We start from the raw sequence: 27,230 nt of genomic DNA on the forward strand, positions 1-27,230 counted from the left end.
ATGAACTGAAATACAATGATTAATAATGGGACTTCCCTCTGTCATGTAATAAAAAAAAAAGCCAGGAATGACTATCTTTGATATTGGACAGTGGAAACCCCTTATTGTGGGGTCTACTTTACCATATAAAGCACCTTGAGTCGACTGTTATTGTGATTTGGTGCTGTATACATAAAACTGAATTGAATTCATGGTTTATTTATGGATTTATTTATTTATTTAATGGGGCGTGAATAATCTTTAGTAGGACTGTTACCACACACACAGTTATGCTTATTATTTATACTGTTTTGTTTCTGTACTACAGGCAGAAATCAAATTTGACAAAGGAGAAAACTCTCTTTGAAGCAATAAACCACTACAATGACCAGGTGCCAGGAGAAGAGAAGGTGGAAAACAGACTTGGTGCAGTGGGAGGAGAGTGTGGCACAGACAGTCTGATATGGCCATTGGAGGCAGTATGTAGCAGTTTATCTCCAAAGTTACTGCACGTCTACATTATTGAAGCAAACTCATAATATGCTAACAATGCTAATGTTTAGAAATGCTACATAGTTCATTTTTGAAAATAATAAAAACAAACAGCCTGATGATTTTCAATAACGATCCATGTGAAGTTTTCACTCATGTAGCTTCAGCTTAAAAATACACAGTGAAGCATGATCTTCATCCACGTCATTGCAGTTAAAACTACTTTTGTGTTGCACCTCAAAGAATAAAGAAAACTTTTTGAAGATTTTACTTTTTTAATACATATTTTTAATTAAATGAAAAAAGTTAAAGTAATTAAAAATTATGTGAAAAATATAATAACATCCTGTTCTTTTATTCATCAAAAACAAAAGTAATTCTACTGAATTTACATGACGTAATCTTGTTTGTAAAAAGCATCAGTTCAGTCTGTGCTCTTCTCCGGTGTTGCTGATGAGGCTGATCTTCACGTTGTCTCCACTATTCCACATGGCTTCCTTTCCATTTAACTGTAAATGTAACCAATAAAAAGGTCACAGATGTCCAAGTGAAATGTAATAATAATAACAGAGACTGAAAGAAAAATCTAGTAGCACAGAGACTCACAGTGAGTCCTTCTCCAGCTTTCAAGTTTTCTTGAAATTTGTATATGATGAATTCTCTGTCTTTGATCTGTAGTTTTATCTCCCAACCTGTCATCATCTTATCCTGCAAAAGGGAATCAAGAGAATGAAAAAAGGAAAAAGAATTAGACAATAATAAAGTTCAGTGTGTGTGAAATCCAAAGTGTTTATAAATGAATGTGTCAGTTACATTTTTCTTGTATCTACAAGTGAAAAGGACCTTGTTTCAGAAATATTTCTGAATACACAAAACATGTTGTTTGTGTTCAGGTTGTACTCATTGTTCATCAGCATGCAAGCAGCAGTACCTCACTGGAAGTGTTTCTCAGACAGATATAGAGGCCATATCTGTCGACCTTGTCCAAAATGATGTCACCTTTCTGTAGTTTGTTCATCTGTTGCTGAGAGTAACACAACAAATACAGATTAATGTGTGTGACAGGTCAGAGATATAAAATATTTGGGGCTTATTAGAAACAATGTTTGCTAAATGCTGCTAAAAGATTTAACACACATTGAATAAACAGATTAAAAAAATCTATGTGTTTAACAAATAAAGACAGTGACATGACGTAATGCTGAAACAAAATGTCTTAGAACTGGAGAAGCTCCTCGGATGAGAGGTGAGACGTGTTCAAGAAACTTAAAGAAGTCCGCTTTTCTTTCCAAGCTTCTTAGACTTCATTGTGTATTGTTTGTCTTAATATGAATCATGGAAGTAGCTTGAATATTCCGGTAATATATTTTTTGATCTTCCTCCTTCAACTTCTCCTCAGCTTCCTGTTTTTTAATCAAGCTAACAGACAAACAGATCAACACGAAGGTTCAGCCTAAACAAAATAATCTGGACTGTTAAACATAACAGTCTGAACACATTTTCTGTATCTTTCAAATCTCTCTCTTCCTTAAAGACTTCAAACAGGGAATCTGACCTTTAACTGTGTCAGAGTACAGTGTCTGCAACCCAGTGTTTTAGTTTTATTCTTTGGTCATTGTGTCTCTGTCATGGTGTTTAGTTTTCACTGCCCCTGTGGCATCATTATGTTCATTCCACTCAGCTGTTTCCTCATGTGTTTCCACTTCCCCTGATCACCTCCTGTGTGTATTTAAGTCCTCTGTCTTTCTTTGTTCAGTGTTAGTTTGTCTGTTGTTCCTCCACATCTCGTCATAGTTATCAGAGTTTAGTCTCAGTTACCTGAGTTTTTCCTTGTTTAGGTTTTAGTTTATTCTTTGTCATTGTTCAAGTTTGTTTTCACTCAAGTCATCAGCCCAAATAAAGGCTCGGTTTTCAGTTCTTCCCACTAACATCTGCACTTGGGTCCATTTCACAAACTCACCAGCAGACCCTGCCGTGACAAACTGTGTCTAAGCTACAGTAACTGTATGTGAGACCATATTTGAGACTTTGAGAATTACTATAAATTTCTCTATGGTTAAAGAAATCTGAATGTTAATATAGAGCAAGTATAGAATATTTAAATTAAAGTGAAGACTGACTGAATTTTATAATCTGATGTCAATGTTTTTGGTATCTTTATCAAATTTTCACTTCACCTTATGACGAAATTGTCAGACTTTAATAGTTTCCATATAAGAAATTAACAGAATGAAAGCAGGACAGTGCACCAAGCTGCCCCTATAGCTGAAAAATGTTAACCTTATGTAACGCTTTAATTTATAAATAAATAAAATTTTTGGTGTATTTTTGTCAATCTGTGGAAATATGACTGTGGATTTATTTATTATTACAGTATGCTAACTGGAAAGATTTAGGAAAAAAAGTTTCTTATTTACATAAGAACTCTCGACTCTCCTTCACAAGAAACAGCAGAGATGTAACAACATGCTTTACTAACAACAGACACTCCATGTTCATCATGGATTCATCTTCATACTCAACTTTCTTCTTCCTTTCCTCAGAAACTTGTGTGTAAACATGTTTTGAAATTTCACTTAAGTCACGTATGAAAATTCCTGTTCAATTTCCCACAGTGTGAGTGTTTGAGGTTAGGAAAGGTCACACTGTGCTATTTTTAATCCCTGCAACAGGAAACATTCAGAGAGATGCATACATTTAACAAAGCACACAACTGATTACTAAACACAGTGAATTCTTGTTATTCATAATAATAATAATAATAATAATAATAATAATCATAAGAATAATAATAGCAGACCATTTTTCCCCTGAAGAGTAATCAGTTGCTGAGTCCCTTATGGACTGGCCTCTGCCTCCTCAGCTTTTCAGAAAATAATGGCTGAAATCCTTAAAGACCTCCCAGGTGTCCAGAACTACCTGGGTGACCTTATTGTCTACAGTGCTGCTGAACATGAACATAAACTTAGTGCTGTTCTGCAGAAGCTCAGGGATGCTGGATTTGTGCTTAATGAAAACAAATGTGATTTTATGAAGACATCCTTAAGCTTCTTAGATCATGTTGTCACTGCTGAAGGTATTCTTCCTGATGAAGAGCATGTTGATGCTGCTTTGAGATCTGGTACTGCAAGTTTTTACCAAACTTTGACTGTTGTAGCCCCGATGTGTGGCTGTGCCAGTGACAAGAACACGTTCACATGGACTTCAGATGCACAAGTGAGCTTTGAAGAGTTAAAGAACTCCTGCTGAATGGCCCTGCTCTGGCCCTGTTTGACCCTGCTTTGTGTGTTGTGATCTCTACTAATGCAAGTGACTATGGGCTCAGTGCTGTATTTGCTCAGGTGAACAAAAAGGACATGCATCTGAAGACCCAGGCTTAATGATGGACACAAAAGCATTTACCGCAATGATACCATGTAAAATCCGCCACTGCAAATCACCAGCGTTCTTGGTCAATGGTGGCTTGTACAGTGACCCCCATGCAGGGCTCACATCAAAACCGACCTTAAAATGTTCCCTCCAAGGCGTATCAGTTTTACCATGTAACTTTGCTTTGTTTAGTGCCTTAACACAGCTTTTATACAACACCTTCCCAGTCACCGAGTCCAGTGGTGTCCAGCTGTACTTCTCCTTCTCCAAAAAAGGACCAGGGCTTTCAAAGTCCGTGAGCTGTGGTCTAAAGCACAGGCCAAAGAAGCTGTCCGCTTTATCAGGAATCAACAGTCCATTAGACCAACCATTTAAAAGTCTTTTATCATCGTCCGAGAGTGCCTGCTTGAATCTTGTCAACATCAAGCTCACAATTCGGAGAGAGCGAACCTCAAGTTTTCTTGCCAAGGACACAGCATCCTCCATTTTGGCTCCAGCAAATTCAAGCAAAAGCCGTACCGTTGTAACTCCCGTTCTCTTCAGTAGCTCCGACATCATTGCCGCATCATCCCAGGATGAACCCAAACAAGACCCTTTGAGAATAGGTTCCATTAAATGCAAAGATGTAGACTTCCCACGTCGTTCTGTTTCCATCAGCCCCCAAGCCTTTAGCACACTAACATAGAAAGGTGACAAACACTCTGCACCATGCCTTGAGTGATCAAAAACAAACAAAGTCTTACCAAACCCCAAATTACCAACTTTAGAAAAGAAGTAGTCTGTGACCTGCCTCCACAAAACATTTTGATCCCCATACAAAAAACTCTGTAAAAACTGTAACCTCAAAGCTGCTTTCTGACTTTCGAGATGAATCAAACCCTGCCCTCCCTCCTCCTTTGACAGAAACAAAATGCTTTGAGGTATCCAATGAAGCCTGTCCCAAAAAAAATTCAAAATAATAGTTTGTAATTTGGCCAACAGGTTAGGTGGAGGTTCCAAAACCGATAAACGGTGCCACAACGATGATGCAACAAGATTATTAATAATAAGTACCCGACCCCCTGTAAGACAGTCGTGGTAAAAGCCAATGCCATTTCTGTAACCTACCCTCTACCAGTTCAACAAACCCTTCCCAATTTTTCATGACCTCCATGTTATCCCCTAAATAAACACCCAAATATTTCAAACCTGTTTTTGTCCATTGCAGGCCAACAGGTAAATTGGGTCCTGCTCCTATCCATTTACCTACTAACAAAGCTTTACTCTTACTCTAATTAACCTTAGAGGACGAAATTTTACCAAAACATTCAAGAAGTCGCGTTAAAGCAAGTACATCTGCCTCTCCCAGTATAGCCACAATAATATCATCCGCATATGCAGAAAGGTGAAAAGGTAAAGAAATGCCATTCAGCTGTATCCAAATGGAGGTTCCAAAAAAGAAAAGTGAAAATAGAGCAATGGGTGAATTATTGGCTTCTCCAGGTAAATCTCAAAGCAGATGTGGACCCAAAAAAGCAATTTGTAAGAAATGACCCTTCACTTTATAGCTCCAAACAGTCCCTCAGACAACTTTCTCAGGTATGAGGAAAGCAGCCCTCTGCATCTTGACCACATTTGGCTCTACACACAAAATCCATGCAATTTTCTCCACAGTGAACATAACCAAAGTTAAATATCATTCCCAGCCCATCAATAACCACCTCCACATGTGTATGAAATAGCCCTGACTCAATTTAAGCCCAACTCTCTCACTGTGCAAAAAAAAAGTTAGTTGTATGAAATTAAACAAATCTGAAAATTTAGGTATCCTTGTAATTTTGCTGAGTTGAATCGATATAACTGTTCAATACTGATTATTTGTACAGTCCCCAGAAGAACTTTAAGACCACTTGAAAAATGGCAAATAATCATATTTTGGATCAAAAATGTTGTTGGATCTTAACAAGGTTTTATTAATTATGACGTTATTTACCTCTGAAGCATTCGACTCATTCCTCCAAAATAAAGGCAACTCTCACAGCAGAACATCCCTCTACGACCCAGCTGCAAATGGAGCAATTGAACGATTTCATCGTGACCTCTGCACTTGCATCCAGACACCAATCCAGCAGTCACAGCCATGGAAGCAGGCTTCAAGTTTATGGGACAACACTGCATGTGACCACTTCCTTCTCTCCCTATGAACTCCTGCATGGCATAAAGATGCATACTAAAGTGGACATGCTCCCTTTGCCTTCTACTGTGTCTCCACTGGATGACTTTGCACCTCACTCAGTTAAGAAATATAAGCTGAAGGGGCAACGTTACGCTAATGATAAGCGTAATGCACAGAAGCATTCAAGAGAGAGAGTGAGGATGAGGAAACCACATCACGCTGTTAAAGGACCTCAGATTTCCTCCTCCTGTAACAGCAACAAAAACCAAAGGCTTCTTGCTGGATGATGAAAAGATCTGGAATGACACTCGTTTTGTACGCTGTCCCTCAGTGACTGTCTTTAAGACTGCCACGTCAAGTACGAGCCTCGCTGTCACAAAGACCATATTGTGCCATAATAGTTGTGCTTGTTGTACTTCAGTTTAACAGAATGGATTTACTGCCACCAACGCACTAAGAACTACATTAAAAACAGAAATGGGAACAATAATGTATTTTACATTTTATATAGCAGTGTAAATAATTACAGGTTTACTCAGCCTTACTGTTTGTAATATTCTGATGTTACGACTGTTGTTATGATTTAAGTTACAAGTGTATTGTTGATTTGTTAAATGTTGAGTTACTTTACTTTGCTACACTCAATTTTCTGATCATTTGTTTACGATGAAGGCTCTTTCATAACGAGGGAGCAGATGTTGTCCTGTAATGTTATATACCAAACTGCACCACTAGAGGGTGGTGTCGTAAAAAAGTAGAAGAATAATGTCATCCAGGAACATAGTTAAGATAGAGAACTGATAAACACACATGTAAGTTTATGTGTAAACTTAAACTTGCTGAGGACTTGTTTCATATCAGCCATCATTACAATCTGTCCTCTGCTGCTCCTTCTGGAGCTTCTGCCTTGACCTGCTGTTTTTCACTTTTATGTCTGAAGCCCGTGATCCAATCTGCATAACTATTTTTAAATCAATGGCTGTAGAATTGCAACCAGGTAGACGAGAGCAATAATGTCTTTTTGCATATGAAAACAGGAGAGTTTTCCTAACTTATCATGGATTCAACTTGTCCCAGGTCACGGTTTCCCTCCACTAATGGCTTTGCAAAAATCGGATGAAAAGCGCAAGAAAAACATTATAATCCAAAAACACACTTTGCTGATCAGCTGTTCCTGCTTTGGAATTACGTTTTCAAAAGACTTATCACATGTCCACCATTACCTGAAAAACAAACAAACACGGGAATTGATGTCATTTTCATGGGTAATGTAGTTTTTTTTTCCTTCCAGGGTCTTTTCAAGGTCCAGTGGCGCTACTGAAAGTCATGTTTGACTTTGTGCCTTTTTTATAGTTCCTGGGACATTTTCTTTTCTTCTTGGGACAGTTTATAAAAATTAGTGTATCTCAAAAATGAAATTGTGATGATACTTAAAATAAATTTCCCGTGGTCAGAAACTATTTTGTGCAACTTTTTTGCATTTACAAGTTTGACAGATATCCCTCTGAAATTACTGTAACTAAACAAATATTGTTTTTTTAAAAGATTTTCAACTTCTTTATAGTTTATTACACTTTTCAGCAATGTCTGTAGTTAATATGGACTTAATGTAGACATAAATGGGATTTCATTTTAATATTTTCTCTGTATGTCCTCTTACTGATTATTGTGGAGCAGACTTCCAGTATTTTGTGTTTCAGGTTTATTTACAGTTCAGTCAAACTAGGATTTCAATCTCTTAATTAATTAATCTCTGCCAGTTATTGCTTTGATTTTTTACTCTTGCTTTTGGTAACTGATTGCAAATATATGTACCCCGGAGGATGAGTGTGCAACATCTGGGCAACCACATTTGAGGCAAGGCAGTTGCACAGATGACCTAGTGGCACGCAACTAGAGCACCAGACAGATTGCCAAAACATTGCGATCAATTGGTTTATTCAAAATTAGCAAATCGTTGGAAAAAATCGGTCAACGATGTGCATCAAGTTTTAGCAACAAACCTACTCTGTGACAAATAGTTGGAGATCAACATATTCCTAAATAAAAAATAAATAAAGAACAAGGTTGCCACGTTCTTCTGCCATTCTGCAGTTCATCTGCAGTTGCAAACAGCAGATGAATCAGACTATAAAATGATAATCAGTACAGCTCTGCTTATTTTCAATTAATTATATAAAATCAGAATTTCTGAATTTTTCTTCAGAGTGTTTCGATCACCAGAGAAAAAGATCTGATTAAACATGGCAGTCATGGAAATGCAGGAACTTAGTGTATAAAAAATGAACCTGTTGTTTTGTGGAATCGAGCTCATTTCTCAGTCTCTCCATCTTCTGTTTGTCTTCCTGGGCTTGACTGATGTTTCCAGAAAGCTGCAATTAAAAAGAAACAAAGACAGAGAAGACAAAAGTACGTTTTTATGTTTTTTGTTATAACATGTGGGTGATTACACAGAGTCAACAAATTAATTACTATATGGAAACAAGTTTGATATGATATAAACTGAAGAATGGAGAACCTAAAGAAAAAACTGTATTTGAATTTCATTATAAGTAAATTAATTAAGCTTAGTTAAGCTGCTGGTCTTCCTCAATGACAGAACTCACTCTGTGAGAGTGGGAAACAGCATCTTCAACTTCACCTGTCTCTCCATTGGCTCCCATCAGGGCTGTTTACTGAGCCGCTGCTTTTCACGCTGCTGACACATGACTGCAGCGCTGCAACTTCCTCTAATCGCATGATTAGGAACGCAAATGTCACAACAGTGGTGGCTCTCATTATGGACAACATAGATCTGTCCTATAGAGGACCGGTGCAGTGTCAACAATCCTGAATGTCAAGAAGACCAAGAAGTTGATCATCAACTTCAGGACAAAACAGTCCAGTCATTCACCACTAATCACTGACAACAGAGCTGTGGAGGTAGTCAGCAGGGTCAACTAAGAGGTTAGACTGGTCACCAAACACATCAGCACTGGTTAAACAGTCTCAGCAGTGTCTGAGTTTCCTGCTTCCTTCCAGGACTTCTCTTCCATCCATCCAGGAAGTCGAGCACAGATGCTGTCTCAGCAGAGTCCATAACATCATCAGAGACTCCGCCCACCCCCACCATGCACTGTGCTCCCTGCTGCCCTCTGGAAAGAGGTTTAGCAGCATCAGGACCAGGACAGCCAGATGTTACAATAGTTTCATTCTCCAACCATCAGCACACCAACCACCCACCCTGACTGCCTCCCCCTCCCCTCTGTCCCCCATGACTGTATATTTACAGCAGTGTCATTTCATGGCTGAAATGATGATTGGACACTTTTCTGCTGCTGTTGCTGATGTTCAATATATTAAAGGTCCTGCACAGCTTTTCTTTGCCAATACAAATATTTCATAATCCTAATAACATTTCTTTTCCTATATTGTTACACGTTTATCCAAGACTCTTTTTTATATTTGAAACCTTTAGACTTATTTTTATTGATTTATTTATATTCTACAGCCTGATGACGAGTAAATGCACCACAATTTCATTCTGATGTGCACCAACTGTTCTGAATGACAACAAAGTGGTGATTCTGTTCTATTCTGACAGCTTCATACAAAGAGATTAAATCAAAGCTACTTTATGTAAATATAAGTGAGCTGATGTAGCCTGATTTTAACAACATGAAGTGTTGTGGGACGATCTGAAAAATGTGTATAAGGTGGATTTATAAGTGCTTTTGTGGTCAATGATACAGAAACTGCAACAATGGAAGGAAACACACATGTGTGTGATTACACAATACAATCACACATTCATACATAAAAATAACAAATTAAGTTCTATATAGAATTAAGAGCCTGCTGTGATATAAATGACAAAAGGACGATCCCAAAGAAACACATTCATTTGCATTTCATTATTATTCATAATTAATTGAGTATTTTCAATTAACGGTGTTGATATGAATGTAAAAAGGAAGATGATGAGTTTCTGCATGTCAGCACTTTCTTTGGATGTAAACGTGAATTATAATCTTGTTCAATATATAGAAACAGTTACTTTTAGAGACATTTGGTGTCAATTAAACAAACTAATATCTAAAGTTTGCTTCATCAATCTTTACAATACAGATAAAGAGAGTTGACTCAGTAAATTCTGAATGTTTACAATAGAAACACAAACCTCATGATTTTTCTCCTCCAGCTGCTTCTTCAGGTTCTCTGCTGCTTTTTTCTCCTGCTGGAGCTGATTGATGATTTCAGTATTCATGTGAAATGTTACAGGAAGAAAGAGCAGAAGGAAGAAATGTTCATGTTTCAGACACAATAATGGAAACACAACCAGAGTCACATTAAAGCTCTGAATTAAAGCTGTATTATGGAAATATAAGTTGGTTCATACAAATAAGTAATGAAGGAAAATGTATTTAAATTCTTTATTTGAATGATCTAAATAATTTAATTCAATGAAGACCCAAAGGATATATTTGATTGTGAATGTAGTGTCTCCCAAAATAAAAGTAGATTTTACTTTAAAACACACACACGAAATATAACATTTATCGAATCTGATTTATAAAACAAAACAACAACTCTTCACGGTTTATTTATCTTTTACTTGAGTGCAGCTGGATTTCAGTGTCACTAAAAGGTTTTTGGTGTTTTTTTTGTTTGTTTGTAAAGTTTAACAGCATCAGAGTCAGAATTAAATGTAAAACATAAAAGTACCTCTTTGACTTTTTCCTTTGTTTCTTCATTCCTCTTTTTCTCATCCTTGAGTTTATTTTCCAGCTGAGACGGGAGGAAGAAACATCACAGTTTTTAACAGGGAAACAATATTTTTTAGTACTTTATACTTTTCTCTTCTGCACAAATGACATCGAGGATTTCTTTTTTCTTTTTATTGGTCTTTAGGACACAAACTTTGTTTGCAGCTTCATCCATGTTGTCCTGTAATGTTACATACCAAACTGCACCACTAGAGGGTGGTGTCTTAAAAATGTAGAAGAATGATAAACCTACATAGTTTAATGTGGCGTTACATGTTTGTTTATGTGCTGCAGTCATTCAAAGGCACTTGTTCCTTGCTGAGGACTTGTTTCATTATCAGCCACCAACACATTTTGGCAACGAGTGACTCTGCGTGTTTTTTCTGCCTCTGTTGATTTTTGCTGAGTCATCATGGCTGCAAATGTACATCAGTGCAACAGGTAATGCCTGAAGCAAGAAGTAGACCTACTTTACTTCACTGCTTAGAAACAGAGGGACAAAGAATTTTCTACTCACTTCCACATACAGGTGACACTGTTGCCTCTGCTGTTGCTGCCCTAAAACAACACTTTTTACTTAAAGTAAATGTTGTTGTGGAAACACATGCTTTCACAAAGTGAACACAAGCTTTGCATTAGACAGTTATTCAGTATGTGGCCAGCTTGTGTGACCTTGCTTTTAAATGTGAGTTTGATGACAGAACAGAAGAAATGATCAGCTAGCTGAACACGTGTTTAGCTCCAGCATAGGAGAAAGACCTGATTGGACTCTGGATAAAGCTGCTACACTGGCAACACAAACGGAATCTGCAGTTCAATAAGCTAAATCCATAGTCTGTCTAAGTCTGGTGCTACAAAATGATCTGAGAACTGTTTCAGGTGTGATTCAAACAGTCATCAAGCTAACTTTCATCAGTGTCCTGCTGCCAGAGCTACTTGTAAACTGTGTGATAAAGTTTGTCCGTGTCTGCTCCTCATCCAAGACAAGACATGTTTGGCGAGTCCACCTACCAAAACTGACTGCACTTTACTTAACAGACGCTTTGTATGCATCAAAAAGATTCAAATGCAGCATAAAGGTGAGCACACCTACTTCCTCAGCTCAGGACATCCATCTGATTTTGGACACAGGCTCAGCAGTTTGTATTTTGCCTAACACATCTACAAAGAGCACTTCAGCGATACACCACTAAAACCACCTGATCTTCAACTGATTACATACAAAAAGAAAATAATTCCTGTGTTACGCTGAACATCACCCTTTTAGGCAACAGTGATCTACCCCAAAGACTGCTCCTACTGCTTCTGTGATCTCTACAAACACATCACCTGCTTCTTACATCCCTGCTGCCCCAGATATTGACTGTGTGCATAAAGTGAAACAACCCTGAAAAACAACTCTCATCCCTCCGAATGAGGCAAGATTTTCATGTAAAACAAAGGTGGGCCTGGCAAAAAAAGTTTAGGAGCCACTGCAGTAGACAAAGACCAGGGTCCTCTCTAACGATGGCTGCCGCCCTCACCCTCACACACACAGACAAGTCTTACATGTTGTCTCACAGGCCTATACCTTCCCTTCAAGGAGAGAGATTTACGTTCTTTTCACTGAGCTGTTGCCTCCCTTCTTCCACAGATGAGCAGGGGGGCCCCACTCTATATATCTAACCCCCCCACACGCCTGAATGTCTCTGACTTACTGCAATGGCCACTGTGTGTGTTTCTGTGTAGAGCACATGTGACAGAGCATAAGACATGTTTGTGCAGCTAACCTAAGTGACAAAGTGATATTATTATTACTAAAGTGATATGGTTAAAATATGTGATCAATACATAGAATAAAGAAGTTTCCACCACATGACACAGAGAAACCTGCAGCGTTTGTTTCCTGCAAACTGTCTGCAACAGAACAAACGTTTTCTACTGTTGAAAAAGAAGCTCTTGCTGGTGTGTGGGCTGCAGAGAAAACGAGAACATATTTGTGAGGCTGACGTTTCACTCTGCAGACAGACCTCCAAGCTCTGGCAGCGCTGTTGAGCACCAAAGGGATTCATAGGGCGAGAATGAGTATCACCCACTGGTCTGCTGTTATTTACCGCCCAGGTTCTCTGAGTTATACAGCTGACTGTCTATCTCGTCTGCTTCTGCCTGTTTCTTCACATCTCACTTCAGATGCAGATCTTGAAATGGTCGCTCATATTATCTGCTGCCATGTCGTCACTTCCAGTTGCTGATTTTGACTCCTGCCTGTTCGACTTGACCTGAACTGTTTGCTTTGCTCTCACAAATACAAAGTGTTTTGTCTGCCGCAATCAAATCACTTGAACTTTATTACAACATCCATAATGAACTCTCAACCCTAAGTAATTATGTTCTCAGAGGCTCGTTGCACCATGTTCAGTGAGACCTAAACTGATCGCACTAACACATGAAAGTCACCAAAGGATTGTGAACACAATGCAAAGATTAAGAGACCTCTGCTGGTGACTGACTACTACTCCAAATGGCCAGAGCTTGCCTTTTCATGTTCTGCTACTACTAATGATGTTATTCAGCTCCTCTCGTCTGTCTTTAGTCCTCACAGCAACCCAGAGAACATTGTAAGAAACAACGGTACACAGTTTACCTCTGAAGCGTTCGACTCATTCATCTATAATACAGGCAACTCTCACAGCAGAACATCTGTCTACGACCCAGCTGCAAATGGAGCAAATGAACGATTTCATCGTGACCTCTGCACCTGCATCCAGACACCAATCCAGCCGTCACAGCCATGGAAGCAGACTGTTTTGGATTGGCTTCAACTTTACTGTGCAACACTACATATGACCACTTCCATCTCCCCCTATGAACTGATGTATGGCAGAAAGATGGGTACTTAACTAGACAGACTCTCTTTGCCTTCTGTCTACTGTAAGAAATATCAGCTGAAGAGGCAACGTTACACTGATGCTAAGCATCATGAATGGAAGTCTTCTTTTCTACCAGGAGAGAGAGTGAGGATGAGGAAACCACATCACACTGTTAAAGGACTTCAGATTTCCTCCTCCTGTAACAGTAACAAAAACCAAAGGCTTCTTGCTGGATGATGAAAAGATCTGGAATGACACTCGTCCTGCATGCTGTCCCTCAGTGACTGTCCTCAAGACTGCCACGTCAAGTACGAGCCTCTCTGTCACAAAGACCATGTTGTGCCATAATAGTTGTGCTTGTTGTACTTCAGTTTAACAGAATGGATTTACTGCCACCAATGCACTAAGAACTACATTAAAAACATAAATAGGAACAATTATTTATTTTTCATTTTACATAACATTCTAAATATTTACAGGTTTATTCAGTCTTGCAGTTTGTAATATTCCGATGTTACAACTGTTGTTATGATTTAAGTGCAGTGTTGGGAAGGTTACTTTTAAAATGTATTCCACTACAGATTACAGAATACATGCCTCAAAATGTATTTTGTAACGTATTCCGTTACGTTACTCATTGAGAGTAACTTATTCTGAATACTTTGGATTACTTAATATATTATCATGCATTTTACAACTACATGTACTATTGCTGTGATTTATTACTATTACTGAAGGTTACTCGCCATACCAATACTAACTAGATGTTTAAATCTTAATATAAATGAGTAACAGTAGGGTGGACATTAGGTAAGGCTGCACTTTTTGCAGCGATCTCGTATAGAAAAATATTCTGCGCGTATATAAAACAGGTCCGCAGCTCTGAACTGTAGTAAAGGGACCTCTGGCTAATACGTCGGGTTCTGTGTCAGACTCGTAGCAGAAAACTAGCTTTACTTTGTTGTCTGGGTCAACTTTGGTAGCAAGAGACAGAGAGAGGCGTTGAAAGGCTGCTCCAACAGAACTTATTGTTTCGGAGGAAAAAACAAACACAGTGTACAGTCGAGTCACTGTACACTTTCCTGTACACTGTACGCTGTACACTAACAGCATCTTCAACTCCACCTGTCTCTCCATTGGCTCCCATCAGGGCTATTTAATGAGCCCCTCTGCTGTTCACGCTGCTGACACATGACTGCAGCGCTGCAACTTCCTCTAATCGCATGATTAGGAACGCAAATCACACAACATTGGTGGGTCTCATTATGGACTGCATATATCTATCCTAAAGAGGATGTGAAACGACTGGTGCAGTGTCAACAATCCTGAATGTCAAGAAGACCAAGAAGTTGATCATCAACTTCAGGACAAAACAGTCGAGTCATTCACCACTAATCACTGACAACAGAGCTGTGGAGGTAGTCAGCAGGGTCAACTTTCTGGGGGTTCAGATAACTAAGAAGTTGGACTGGTCACCAAACACATCAGCACTGGTTAAACAGTCTCTGTTTAATGAGATTATTTTGACTAGAAATAAGACAAATATACGTGGTAAGATTTTGTGTTTTTGCAGTGTGTAGGCACACCACCAGCACCATCAGCTCTGCAGGCGGTCTGCTGGATGATCTCAATGCATTCTACACCTGCTTCAAGACCTTCCAGACCTCCCAGATCACTCATACATCAGAGTACTTTTTGTTGATTACAGCTCCGCCTTCAATACAGTCATCCCTCACAAACTCACTCACAAGCTGGCAACACTCGGCCTGAACCCCACCCTATGTGACTGGCTACAGGACTTTTTGACTGGCAGGCCTAAGAAGTAAGACTGGTCACCAAACACATGAGCACTGGTTAAACAGTCTCAGCAATGTCTGCACTGATTTTACCACAGGTTAATGATACAGAAACTGCAACGACATAAAGCAAAACATGTGTGTGATTACACAATACAATCACACATTCATTCATAAAACATAATAAATTAAGTTCTATATAGAATTAAGAGCCTGCTGTGATATAAATGACAAAAGGACGATCCCAAAGAAACACATTCATTTGCATTTCATTATTAGTTCGTAATTAATTGAGTATTTTAAATTAACGGTGTTGATATGAATGTAAAAAGGAAGATGATGAGTTTCTGCATGTCAGCACTTTCTTTGGATGTAAACATGAATTATAATCTTGTTCAATATATAGAAACAGTTACTTTTAGAGACATTTGCTGTCAATTAAACAAACTAATATCTAAAGTTTGCTTCATGAATCTTTACAATACAGAGATAAAGAGAGTTGGCTCAGTAAATTCTGAATGTTTATAATGGAAACACAAACCTCACGATTTTTCTCCTCCAGCTTCTTCTTCAGGTTCTCTGCTGCTTTTTTCTCCAGCTGGAGCTGATTGATGATTTCAGTATTCATGTGAAATGTTACAGGAAGAAAGAGCAGAAGGAAGAAATGTTCATGTTTCAGACACAATAATGGAAACACAACCAGAGTCACATTAAAGCTCTGAATTAAAGCTGTATTATGGAAATATAAGTTGGCTGAGAAATAAAGCAAATAAATGAAGACCCTAAGGAAACATTTGAGTTTGAATGTCGTGTCTCCCAAAATAAAAGTGATTTTTGCTTAAAAAGGAAAATGCACAAAATATAACATTTATCAAATTTGATTTATAAAACAAAGAAAAGTTCAAAATATTCACAGTTTTTTTAATCTTTCACTTGAGTGCAGCTGGATTTCAGTGTCACTAAAAGGTGTTTGGTGTCTTGTGTTGGTCAGTAAAGTTTAACAGCATCAGTAAAAACATAAAAGCATCTTTTTGTGTGTTGACTTTGTTTCATCGTCTTGATTCATGCTCAGTCATCCAGGTAAGTAAAGCCCAAAAGTTGATTCTGTTCATCTGGATGTTTTCAGTGGCAGAAACCTTTCGTCACTCATACAGGTGACTTCTTCAGTCTCAGCTGACTGCAGGTTTCCAACCTTATAAACAGCACATTTGCACAATAACTGAAACCAGCCCACTGAGGTCAGTTCCTTAATCAAAGACCACTGCCCATATTTTTAAAAGAGATATATGATAAAACATAAATAAATAAATCAGCAGTACAAACAAAAAGTTTGCAGCACAAATGTAGCACAATTGATTGACACCAATGTTTGGTTTTTAACGTAGGGACACTTATTAACATCTTTAAAGCAAAATTCAGGACAAACTGACATTTTTGCAGCACAAACGTTTGACATCAATTTTGTTTGATTTAAAGAAGGTGTGGGGGGGCAACTTCACTCAGGTCTCCCAGTGTATTTCATATCTCTGTGTTCAATATTGTTTTTGTCAAGATTCATGTTGTCTATGTTTCTTTCTTGTTCCTGTTTTATTGTGAAGAGTCAGGTGTTCATGGTCCGTGGGTCTAGTTTGACTCCCCCTGTGGCGTTCAGGTTCATTTGTGTCAGCTGTGTTTTCCCAGGTATTCTCACTTCCCTCATCACCCTGCTGTGTATTTAAGTTCTCTGTCTTCCTCTGTTCACTGTTGGGTTGTCTGTTTGTTCTGTGAGTCTCAGCTCTTCATGTCTCGGGTTTCCCTCATGTTCCTGTTCAGGCCATGTTCATCTCATAGTTTTTCATGTTTTAGTTTTTCCCAGTTCAGGTGTCAGGTTAATTTTCACTTTGTGTTATTTTTGTTTTTGCTATCAGCCTAGTAAACGGCTCACTTTTTGTTACAGTTTTCTCTCTCCTGTGTCTGCTTTTGGTCCACACTGCAAACACACCAGCCCGGGGGGCCTTAACACATCTATTTCTTTAAGTCAGCCATTCACAAATTTATTCTTTTAAATCCTAGGTTGATAAATCTCTAATATTTGTTAGATTTAATGAATGGATTTCATTTTAATCTTCTCTATTTATGTCTTCTTACTGATTATTGTGGAGTTGACTTCCAGTATTTTGTGTGTCAGGTTTATTTCATGGTTTAGTCACAGTAAAGTCAAACTAGGACGTCAGCCTTATCTGAGAAAAATTATTCTTTGCCAGGTATTGCTTTGATTTGTTTTCGTTTTTGGTAACTGCAAATATATATACCCCAGAGGATGAGTATGCAACATCTGGGCAACCACATTTGACTGCAAGGCAGTTGCACAGATGAACTGCTGGAGGCAATCAATCAACTGGTCGATTCAAAGTTAGCAAACCCGTCACAGATGTGCATCAAGTTTAAGCCCCACATCTGCTCAGTGACAAATAGTTGGAGATCAATATGTTACTAAATAAAAAATAAATAAAGAACAAGCACGGAGAATACAACATAATAATGATTGTTGCTAATATATGACAGTTAATCACAGCATCACTGCAAACAGCAGATAAATCAGACTATAAAATGATAATCAGTACAGCTCTGCTTATTTTCAATTAATTATATAAAACCAGAATTTCTGAATTTTTCTTCAGTGTTTCGATCACCAGAGAAAGAGATCAGATTAAACATGGCAGTCATGGAAATGCAGGAAGTTAGTGTATAAAAAATGAACCTGTTGTTTTGTGGAATCGAGCTCTTTGTTCAGTCTCTCCATCTTCTGTTTCTCTTCCTGGGCTTGACTGATGTTTCCAGAAAGCTGCAATTAAAAAGAAACAAAGACAGAGAAGACAAAAGTACGTTTTTATGTTTTTTGTTATAACATGTGGGTGATTACACAGAGTCAACAAATTAATTACTATATGGAATCACAAGTTTGATATGATATAAACTGAAGAATGGAGAACCTACAGAAAAACCTGTATTTGAATTTCATTATAAGTAAATTAATTAAGCTTTGTCTTAAATTAAGAGTTTTCATATAGTTGAAGCAAGTATGTGTGACAACAACACACACCGTCTCAATGAGGTCAACAAATGTCTCTGTACATTTCCAACCAACAACAACACCCTGCAATAACAGACAGTCTTCACCCTGATGAGAAAACACTGAATCTCAGAGTGACTGATGTCTGTAAAACTCTGAGGAGAGTGAATGTATGAAAGGCAGCAGGACAACATTCAAGGATGAGTACTCAGAGAGTGTGCTGAGCACAGATGGGCAACAACGCGTAATCCGATTACATTTTCAAGTAACGAGTAATGTGACAGGTTTACTTTTTTGGAGAAGTAATCAGTAATTAGTAACTAGTTACCTTTTTCAAGTAACTCGATCAACACTGGTGCTGAGCAGCTAGCACACGTCCTTGCAGACATCTTTAACACCTCGCTGGAGCAGACTGTTGTTCCAACATGTTTCAAGTCTGTCACCATCACATGTTTTAGTGCAACTGCTGCACTAACTCACATAATAATGAAGTTCTTGTAGAGTCTATATTGCCCCTTCATTTCAGTCTTTGTACTGGATAAACCACTGCACTCTGCTCTTTACCTGAGATTTACAGATCTGGAGGAGATGCTGTTTGTTGGTTGATCTTCCCCCAGTAACTGGCAAGAAAACTGACCCCTCCCACAGGTATCAGCACCCCCATGTGTATCTGGCTGCTGGTTTTCCTCACTGACAGAATTCGCTCAGTGAGAGTGGGGAACAGCATCTTCAACTCCACCTGTCTCTCCACTGGCTCCCGCCTCTAGCGCTGCATCTTCCTCTAATCGCATGATTAGGAACGCAAATGACACAACAGTGGTGGGTCTCATTATGGACAACACAGATCTGTCCTATAGAGAATGTGAAACGACTGGTGCAGTATCAACAATCTAATCCTGAATGTCAAGAAGACCAAGAAGTTGATCATCAACTTCAGGACAAAACAGTCCAGTCATTCACCACTAATCACTGACAACAGAGCTGTGGAGGTAGTCAGCAGGGTCAACTTTCTGGGGGTACAGATAACTAAGAAGTTGGACTGGTCACCAAACACATCAGCACTGGTTAAACAGTCTCAGCAGTGTCTGAGCTTCCTGCTTCCTTCCAGGACTTCTCTTCCATCCATCCAGGAAGTCGAGCACAGATGCTGTCTCAGCAGAGTCCATAACATCATCAGAGACTCCGCCCACCCACACCATGCACTGTGCTCCCTGCTGCCCTCTGGAAAGAGGTTTAGCAGCATCAGGACCAGGACAGCCAGATGTTACAATAGTTTCATTCTCCAACCATCAGCACACCAACCACCCACCCTGACTGCCTCCCCCCTCCCCTCTGTCCCCCATGACTGTATATTTACAGCAGAGTCATTTCATGGCTGGATGATGATTGGACACTTTTCTGCTGCTGTTACTGATGTTCAATATATTAAAGGTCCTGCACAGCTTTTCTTTGCCAATAAAAATATTTCATAATCCTAATAACATTTCTTTTCCTATATTGTTACACGTTTATCCAAGACTCTTCTTTATATTTGAAACCTTTAGACTTATTTTTATTGATTTATTTATATTCTACAGCCTGATGACGAGTAAATGCACCACAATTTCATTCTGATGTGCACCAACTGTTCTGAATGACAACAAAGTGGTGATTCTGTTCTATTCTGACAGCTTTATACGAAGAGATTAAATCAAAGCTGTTTTATGTAAATATAAGTGAGCTGATGCAGCCTGATTTTAACAACATGAAGTGTTGTGGGACGATCTGAAAAATGTGTATAAGGTGGATTTATAAGTGCTTTTGTGGTCAATGATACAGAAACTGCAACAATGGAAGGAAACACACATGTGTGTGATTACACAATACAATCACACATTCATACATAAAAATAATAAATTAAGTTCTATATAGAATTAAGAGCCTGCTGTGATATAAATGACAAAAGGACGATCCCAAAGAAACACATTCATTTGCATTTCATTATCAGTTCATAATTAATTGAGTATTTTCAATTAACGGTGTTGATATGAATGAAAAAAGGAAGATGATGAGTTTCTGCATGTCAGCACTTTCTTTGGATGTAAACATGAATTATAATCTTGTTCAATATATAGAAACAGTTACTTTTAGAGACATTTGCTGTCAATTAAACAAACTAATATCTAAAGTTTGCTTCATGAATCTTTACAATACAGAGATAAAGAGAGTTGACTCAGTAAATTCTGAATGTTTACAATAGAAACACAAACCTCACGATTTTTCTCCTCCAGCTTCTTCTTCAGGTTCTCTGCTGCTTTTTTCTCCTGCTGGAGCTGATTGATGATTTCAGTATTCATGTGAAATGTTACAGGAAGAAAGAGCAGAAGGAAGAAATGTTCATGTTTCAGACACAATAATGGAAACACAACCAGAGTCACATTAAAGCTCTGAATTAAAGCTGTATTATGGAAATATAAGTTGGCTGATACAAATAAGTAAATAAATGAAGACCCTAAGGAAATATTTGAGTTTGAATTTTGTGTCTCCCAAAATAAAAGTTTTTTTGCTTAAATAAATAAATGCGTAAAATATAACATTTATCAAGTCTGATTTATAAAACAAAGAAAAGATTAAAATTTAGAGTTTTTTTAGCTTTTACTTGAGTGCAGCTGGATTTCAGTGTCACTAAAGGCTGTTTGGTGTCTTGTGTTGGTCAGTAAAGCATCAGTGTCAGAATTAAATGTAAAAACATAAAAGCATTTTTTGTCTTTTGCCTTTGTTTCATCGTCCCTACACATGCTCAATCATCCAGGTGAGTTTTCAGTGGCAGAAACCTTTCGTCACTCATCCAAGTGACTTCTTCAGTCTCAGCTGACTGCAGGTTTCCAATCTTATAAACAGCACATTTGCATAATGACTAATACGAGCACCACTGAAGGAACAATGGGCTGTGAGGTCAGTTCCTTGATCAACATCATCATGTTTAAGGAACACGTCTGCTCAGTGACAAATAGTTGCAGATCAACATATTGCTAAATAAAAATAAAGAACGAGGTTGCCACGTTCTTCTGTCATTTTGCTGTTCAGTTATGTCCTACAGCAACTACGACAACATTTGTAGACGAGTTCCTGAATTCATGTTTCAAATCTATGAGGCACCGCCTGGAAAATAAATGAAAATAAACACCTTCAAGCACGGAGAATATAACAGAATAAAGATTGTTGTCAATAAATGACAGTTAATCACAGCATCACTGCAAACAGCAGATAAATCAGACTATAAAATGATAATCAGTACAGCTCTGCTTATTTTCAATTAATTATATAAAATCAGAATTTCTGAATTTTTCTTCAGAGTGTTTCGATCACCAGAGAAAGAGATCTGATTAAACATGGCAGTCATGTAAATGCAGGAAGTTAGTGTATAAAAAATGAACCTGTTGTTTTGTGGAATCGAGCTCATTTCTCAGTCTCTCCATCTTCTGTTTGTCTTCCTGGGCTTGACTGATGTTTCCAGAAAGCTGCAATTAAAAAGAAACAAAGACAGAGAAGACAAAAGTACGTTTTTATGTTTTTTGTTATAACATGTGGGTGATTACACAGAGTCAACCAATTAATTACTATATGGAGTCACGAGTTTGATATGATGTAAACTGAAGAATGGAGAACCTAAAAAAAACTATTTGAATTTCATTATAAGTAAATTAATTAAGCTTTGTCTTAAATTAAGAGTTTTCATATAATTGAAGCAAGTATGTGTGACAACAACTCACACCGTCTCAATGAGGTCAACAAATGTCTCTGTACATTTTCAACCAACAACAACACCCTGCAATAACAGACAGTCTTCACCCTGATGAGAAAACACTGAATCTCAGAGTGACTGATGTCTGTAAAACTGAGGAGAGTGAATGTATGAAAGGCAGCAGGACAACATTCAAGGACGAGTACTCAGAGAGTGTGCTGAGCAGCTAGCACACGTCCTTACAGACATCTTTAACACCTGGCAGGAGCAGACTGTTGTTCCATCATGTTTCAAATCTGTCACCATCACATGTTTTAGTGCAACTGCTCTGCTGCACTAACTCACATAATAATGAAGTTCTTGTAGAGTCTATATTGCCCCTTCATTTCAGTCTTTGTGCTGGATAAACCACTGCACTCTGCTCTTTACCCAAGATTTACAGATCTGGAGGAGATGCTGTTTGTTGGTTGATCATCCCCCAGGAGCTGGTGAAAAAACTGACCCCTCCCACAGGTATCAACACCCCCATGTGTATCTGGCTGCTGGTCTTCCTCACTGACAGAACTCACTCTGTGAGAGTGGGGAAACAGCATCTTCAACTCCACCTGTCTCTCCATTGGCTCCCATCAGGGCTGTTTACTGAGCCCGCTGCTGTTCATGCTGCTGACACATGACTGCAGCGCTGCAACTTCCTCTAATCGCATGATTAGGAACACAAATGACACAACAGTGGTGGGTCTCATTATGGACAACATAGATCTGTCCTATAGAGGACCGGTGCAGTGTCAACAATCCTGAATGTCAAGAAGACCAAGAAGTTGATCATCAACTTCAGGACAAAACAGTCCAGTCATTCACCACTAATCACTGACAACAGAGCTGTGGAGGTAGTCAGCAGGGTCAACTAAGAGGTTAGACTGGTCACCAAACACATCAGCACTGGTTAAACAGTCTCAGCAGTGTCTGAGCTTCCTGCTTCCTTCCAGGACTTCTCTTCCATCCATCCAGGAAGTCGAGCACAGATGCTGTCTCAGCAGAGTCCATAGCATCATCAGAGACTCCACCCACCCCCACCATGCACTGTGCTCCCTGCTGCCCTCTGGAAAGAGGTTTAGCAGCATCAGGACCAGGACAGCCAGATGTTACAATAGTTTCATTCTCCAACCATCAGCACACCAACCACCCACCCTGACTGCCTCCCCCCTCCCCTCTGTCCCCCATGACTGTATATTTACAGCAGAGTCATTTCATGGCTGAAATGATGATTGAACACTTTTCTGCTGCTGTTACTGATGTTCAATATATTAAAGGTCCTGCACAGCTTTTCTTTGCCAATAAAAATATTTCATAATCCTAATAACATTTCTTTTCCTATATTGTTACACGTTTATCCAAGACTCTTTTTTTATATTTGAAACCTTTAGACTTATTTTTATTGATGTATTTATACAGTGGGGCAAAAAAGTATTTAGTCAGCTACCGATTGTGCAAGTTCCCCCACTTAAAATGATGACAGAGGTCAGTAATTTGCACCAGAGGTACACGTCAACTGTGAGAGACAGAATGTGAAAAAAAAATCCATGAATTCACATGGTAGGATTTGTAAAGAATTTATCCGTAAATCAGGGTGGCAAATAAGTATTTGGTCACCTCAAACATGGAAAATCTCTGGCTCTCACAGACCTGTAACGTCTTCTGTAAGACGCTTTTCTGTCCCCCACTCGTTACCTGTATGAATGGCACCTGTTTGAACTCATCATCTGTATAAAAGACACCTGTCCACAGCCTCAAACAGTCAGACTCCAAACTCCGCCATGGCCAAGACCAAAGAGCTCTCGAAGGACACCAGGAAAAGTATTGTAGACCTGCACCAGGCTGGGAAGAGTGAATCTACAATAGGCAAGCAGCTTGGTGTGAAAAAAAATCAACTGTGGGAGCAATCATCAGAAAATGGAAGACATACAAGACCACTGATAATCTCCCACGATCTGGGGCTCCACACAAGATCTCATCCCGTGGGGTCAAAATGATCATGAGAACGGTGAGCAAAGATCCCAGAACCACACGGGGGACCTGGTGAATGACCTGCAGAGAGCTGGGACCAAAGTAACAAAGGTCACCATCAGTAACACACTAAAACGGCAGGGAATCAAATCCGCAGTGCCAGGCGTGTTGCGCTGCTGAAGCCAGTGCATGTCCAGGCCCGTCTGAAGTTTGCCAGAGAGCACATGGATGCTACAGCAGAGGATTGGGAGAATGTCATGTGGTCAGATGAAACCAAAGTAGAACTTTTTGGTATAAACTCAACTCGTCGTGTTTGGAGGACGAAGAATACTGAGTTGCATCCCAAGAACACCATACCTACTGTGAAGCATGGGGGTGGAAACATCATGCTATGGGGCTGTTTTTCTGCCAAGGGGACAGGACGACTGATCCGTGTTAAGGACAGAATGAATGGGGCCATGTATCGTGAGATTTTGAGCCAAAACCTCCTTCCATCAGTGAGAACTTTGAAGATGAAACGCGGCTGGGTCTTCCAACATGACAATGATCCAAAACACACCGCCCGGGCAACAAAGGAGTGGCTCCGTGAAGAAGCATTTGAAAGTCCTGGAGTGGCCTAGCCAGTCTCCAGACCTCAACCCCACAGAAAATCTGTGGCGGGAGTTGAAAGTCCGTGTTGCTCGGCGACAGCCCCAAAACATCACTGCTCTCGAGAAGATCTGCATGGAGGAATGGGCCAAAATACCAGCTACTGTGTGTGCAAACCTGGTAAAGACCTATAGTAAACGTTTGACCTCTGTTATTGCCAACAAAGGTTATGTTACAAAGTATTGAGTTGTATTTTTGTTATTGACCAAATACTTATTTGCCACCCTGATTTACCAATAAATTCTTTACAAATCCTACCATGTGTATTCATGGATTTTTTTTTCACATTCTGTCTCTCACAGTTGACGTGTACCTCTGGTGCAAATTACTGACCTCTGTCATCATTTTAGGTGGGGGCACTTGCACAATCGGTGGCTGACTAAATACTTTTTTGCCCCACTGTATTCTACAGTCTGATGACGAGCAAATGCACCACAATTTCATTCTGATGTGCACCAACTGCTCTGAATGACAATAAAGTGGTGATTCTGTTCTATTCTGACAGCTTTATACAAAGAGATTAAATCAAAGCTACTTTATGTAAATATAAGTGAGCTGATGCAGCCTGATTTTAACAACATGAAGTGTTGTGAGATGATCTGAAAAATGTGTATAAGGTGGATTTATAAGTGCTTTTGTGGTCAATGATACAGAAACTGCAACAATGGAAGGAAACACACATGTGTGTGATTACACAATACAATCACAGATTCATACATAAAAAATAATAAATTAAGTTCGATATAGAATTAAGAGCCTGCTGTGATATAAATGACAAAAGGACGATCCCAAAGAAACACATTTATTTGCATTTCATTATTAGTTCATAATTAATTGAGTATTTTAAATTAACAGTGTTGATATAAATGAAAAAAGGAAGATGATGAGTTTCTGCATGTCAGCACTTTCTTTGGATGTAAACATGAATTATAATCTTGTTCAATATATAGAAACAGTTACTTTTAGAGACATTTGGTGTCAATTACAGTTTTTTCTCAATGCTTAAACCCTCAATGCTTAAAGCACAATTTCTAAAACTATTAATACTTATAGCAAAACCACTCACTGAGTTTGCAAAACTAAAAGCACAAACACTGCTTTGCACTCAGTTTGCCATTTTGTAACACACACTTTACAAAACTGTAGGCACAATCCACTGCACAACTGTCATGATCCTGAGTCCATGACTCAGCGGTTTTGGGTTTGGTGTATTTATTGTTATTATTTGTGGGCTGTTTGAGATGGTTTGTGTTTTGGGATTTTGATACTGGGTTTCTGGGTTTGTGCTCCCTCTGTTGGTCCCTGGTGTGAGTGTTTCCTCTGTCTCGTCAGGTTAACCAGATCCAGCTGTGTCTCCCACCTGTGTGTGATTTCCCAGTGTCCCTCTGTGTATTTATTGTGTGTGTTTGCCTTTGTTCCTTGTTGCGTCGTCTGTGTTCATCACTCAGTGTCACCCTGCCTACTCTGCAATGCTCTGTGTTCATCCTCTGTGTCATCCTGCGTGCTCTCCCTGCTGTCCTCCCTCCATGTTCAGGTTTGCTGCTCTTTGGTTTAGTTTCTCCCAGTTTAGTTCATCTTTAGTTCTGTTTTACCATCTCCACTTTATGTTTGGTATTCGTAATAAATCTCCCTCACATCTGAATAAGTACTGCATTTGAGTCCTCCTTTCCTCACATCACACGGCCGCTGCCCCGAGCCGTGACAACAACACTCTTTTTGCAGAACTGTAAACACAACTCACTGCTTACACTCAATTACCAAATTTCCAACACACTCCTAGCAAAATTATACACATGTATGGCTATCATTAACACTATTTTGCCAACTGTCTGGCACACTGTCACATGTGAAAACTGTCTTAGATAATTAGTTCACTTTGCAATCAGCCTAAGCACTATAAACAGGCCACAGGTAAGCTGTCTATGTGGAGTACAATGGAAGGAGCAGCAAAAGTGAAAAGAGTGAGAATCAGAGGAGGCCGAGGGAGAGGACGTGGAGGTGAAGAAGTTGGAGGAAGAGGACGTGGAGGTGAAGAAGTTGGAGGAAGAGGACGTGGAGGAGCAAGAAGAGGAGGGGAAAGAGGAAGGGTAAGAAGAGTAAGAAACAGAATAACTGATGACATCAGAGCTACAATAGTGGACCATGTCATCAACCATGGGATGACCCTGAGGGAAGCTGGCCAACGGGTTCAGCCTAAACTGAGCTGCTACACTGTGGCAGGCATCATTAGGACATTTCGAAATGAGAATCGGTAAGTACTTTGTAGCACTGCCATACTCTAATGAGAAACACAACAGTACCATACATGCAAAAATACTGAAATTGTTACTTTACAGAATTGCTAGACGTCCAGATGTTGGGGGCAGAGGCAGAATGTTCACTCCAGAGCAAGAGACCCATATAGTGAACATGGTGAT

General features: G+C 39.1%; 1 protein-coding gene across 1 annotated transcript in view; it reads right to left on the bottom strand.

Moving 5' to 3' along the window:
* Nucleotides 1–608: 608 nt before the first annotated feature.
* LOC116310140 (selection and upkeep of intraepithelial T-cells protein 6-like) overlaps nt 609–27,230 on the bottom strand; it is a 94,187-nt gene continuing 67,565 nt past the window's right edge. The window contains exons 9-18 of the mRNA XM_039601723.1: nt 21,854–21,937; nt 20,687–20,749; nt 18,126–18,209; nt 15,927–15,989; nt 10,700–10,762; nt 10,155–10,217; nt 8,284–8,367; nt 1,403–1,495; nt 1,078–1,179; nt 609–980 (exon numbers count right to left, since the gene is read on the bottom strand). Of these exons, the coding sequence (XP_039457657.1) occupies nt 891–980; nt 1,078–1,179; nt 1,403–1,495; nt 8,284–8,367; nt 10,155–10,217; nt 10,700–10,762; nt 15,927–15,989; nt 18,126–18,209; nt 20,687–20,749; nt 21,854–21,937 (789 nt within the window). The 3' untranslated portion in view covers nt 609–890. The remainder of the gene's footprint in view (nt 981–1,077; nt 1,180–1,402; nt 1,496–8,283; nt 8,368–10,154; nt 10,218–10,699; nt 10,763–15,926; nt 15,990–18,125; nt 18,210–20,686; nt 20,750–21,853; nt 21,938–27,230) is intronic.

The sequence above is a fragment of the Oreochromis aureus genome, linkage group 3 (genome assembly GCF_013358895.1).
Source record: "Oreochromis aureus strain Israel breed Guangdong linkage group 3, ZZ_aureus, whole genome shotgun sequence".
Taxonomy (NCBI): domain Eukaryota; kingdom Metazoa; phylum Chordata; class Actinopteri; order Cichliformes; family Cichlidae; genus Oreochromis; species Oreochromis aureus.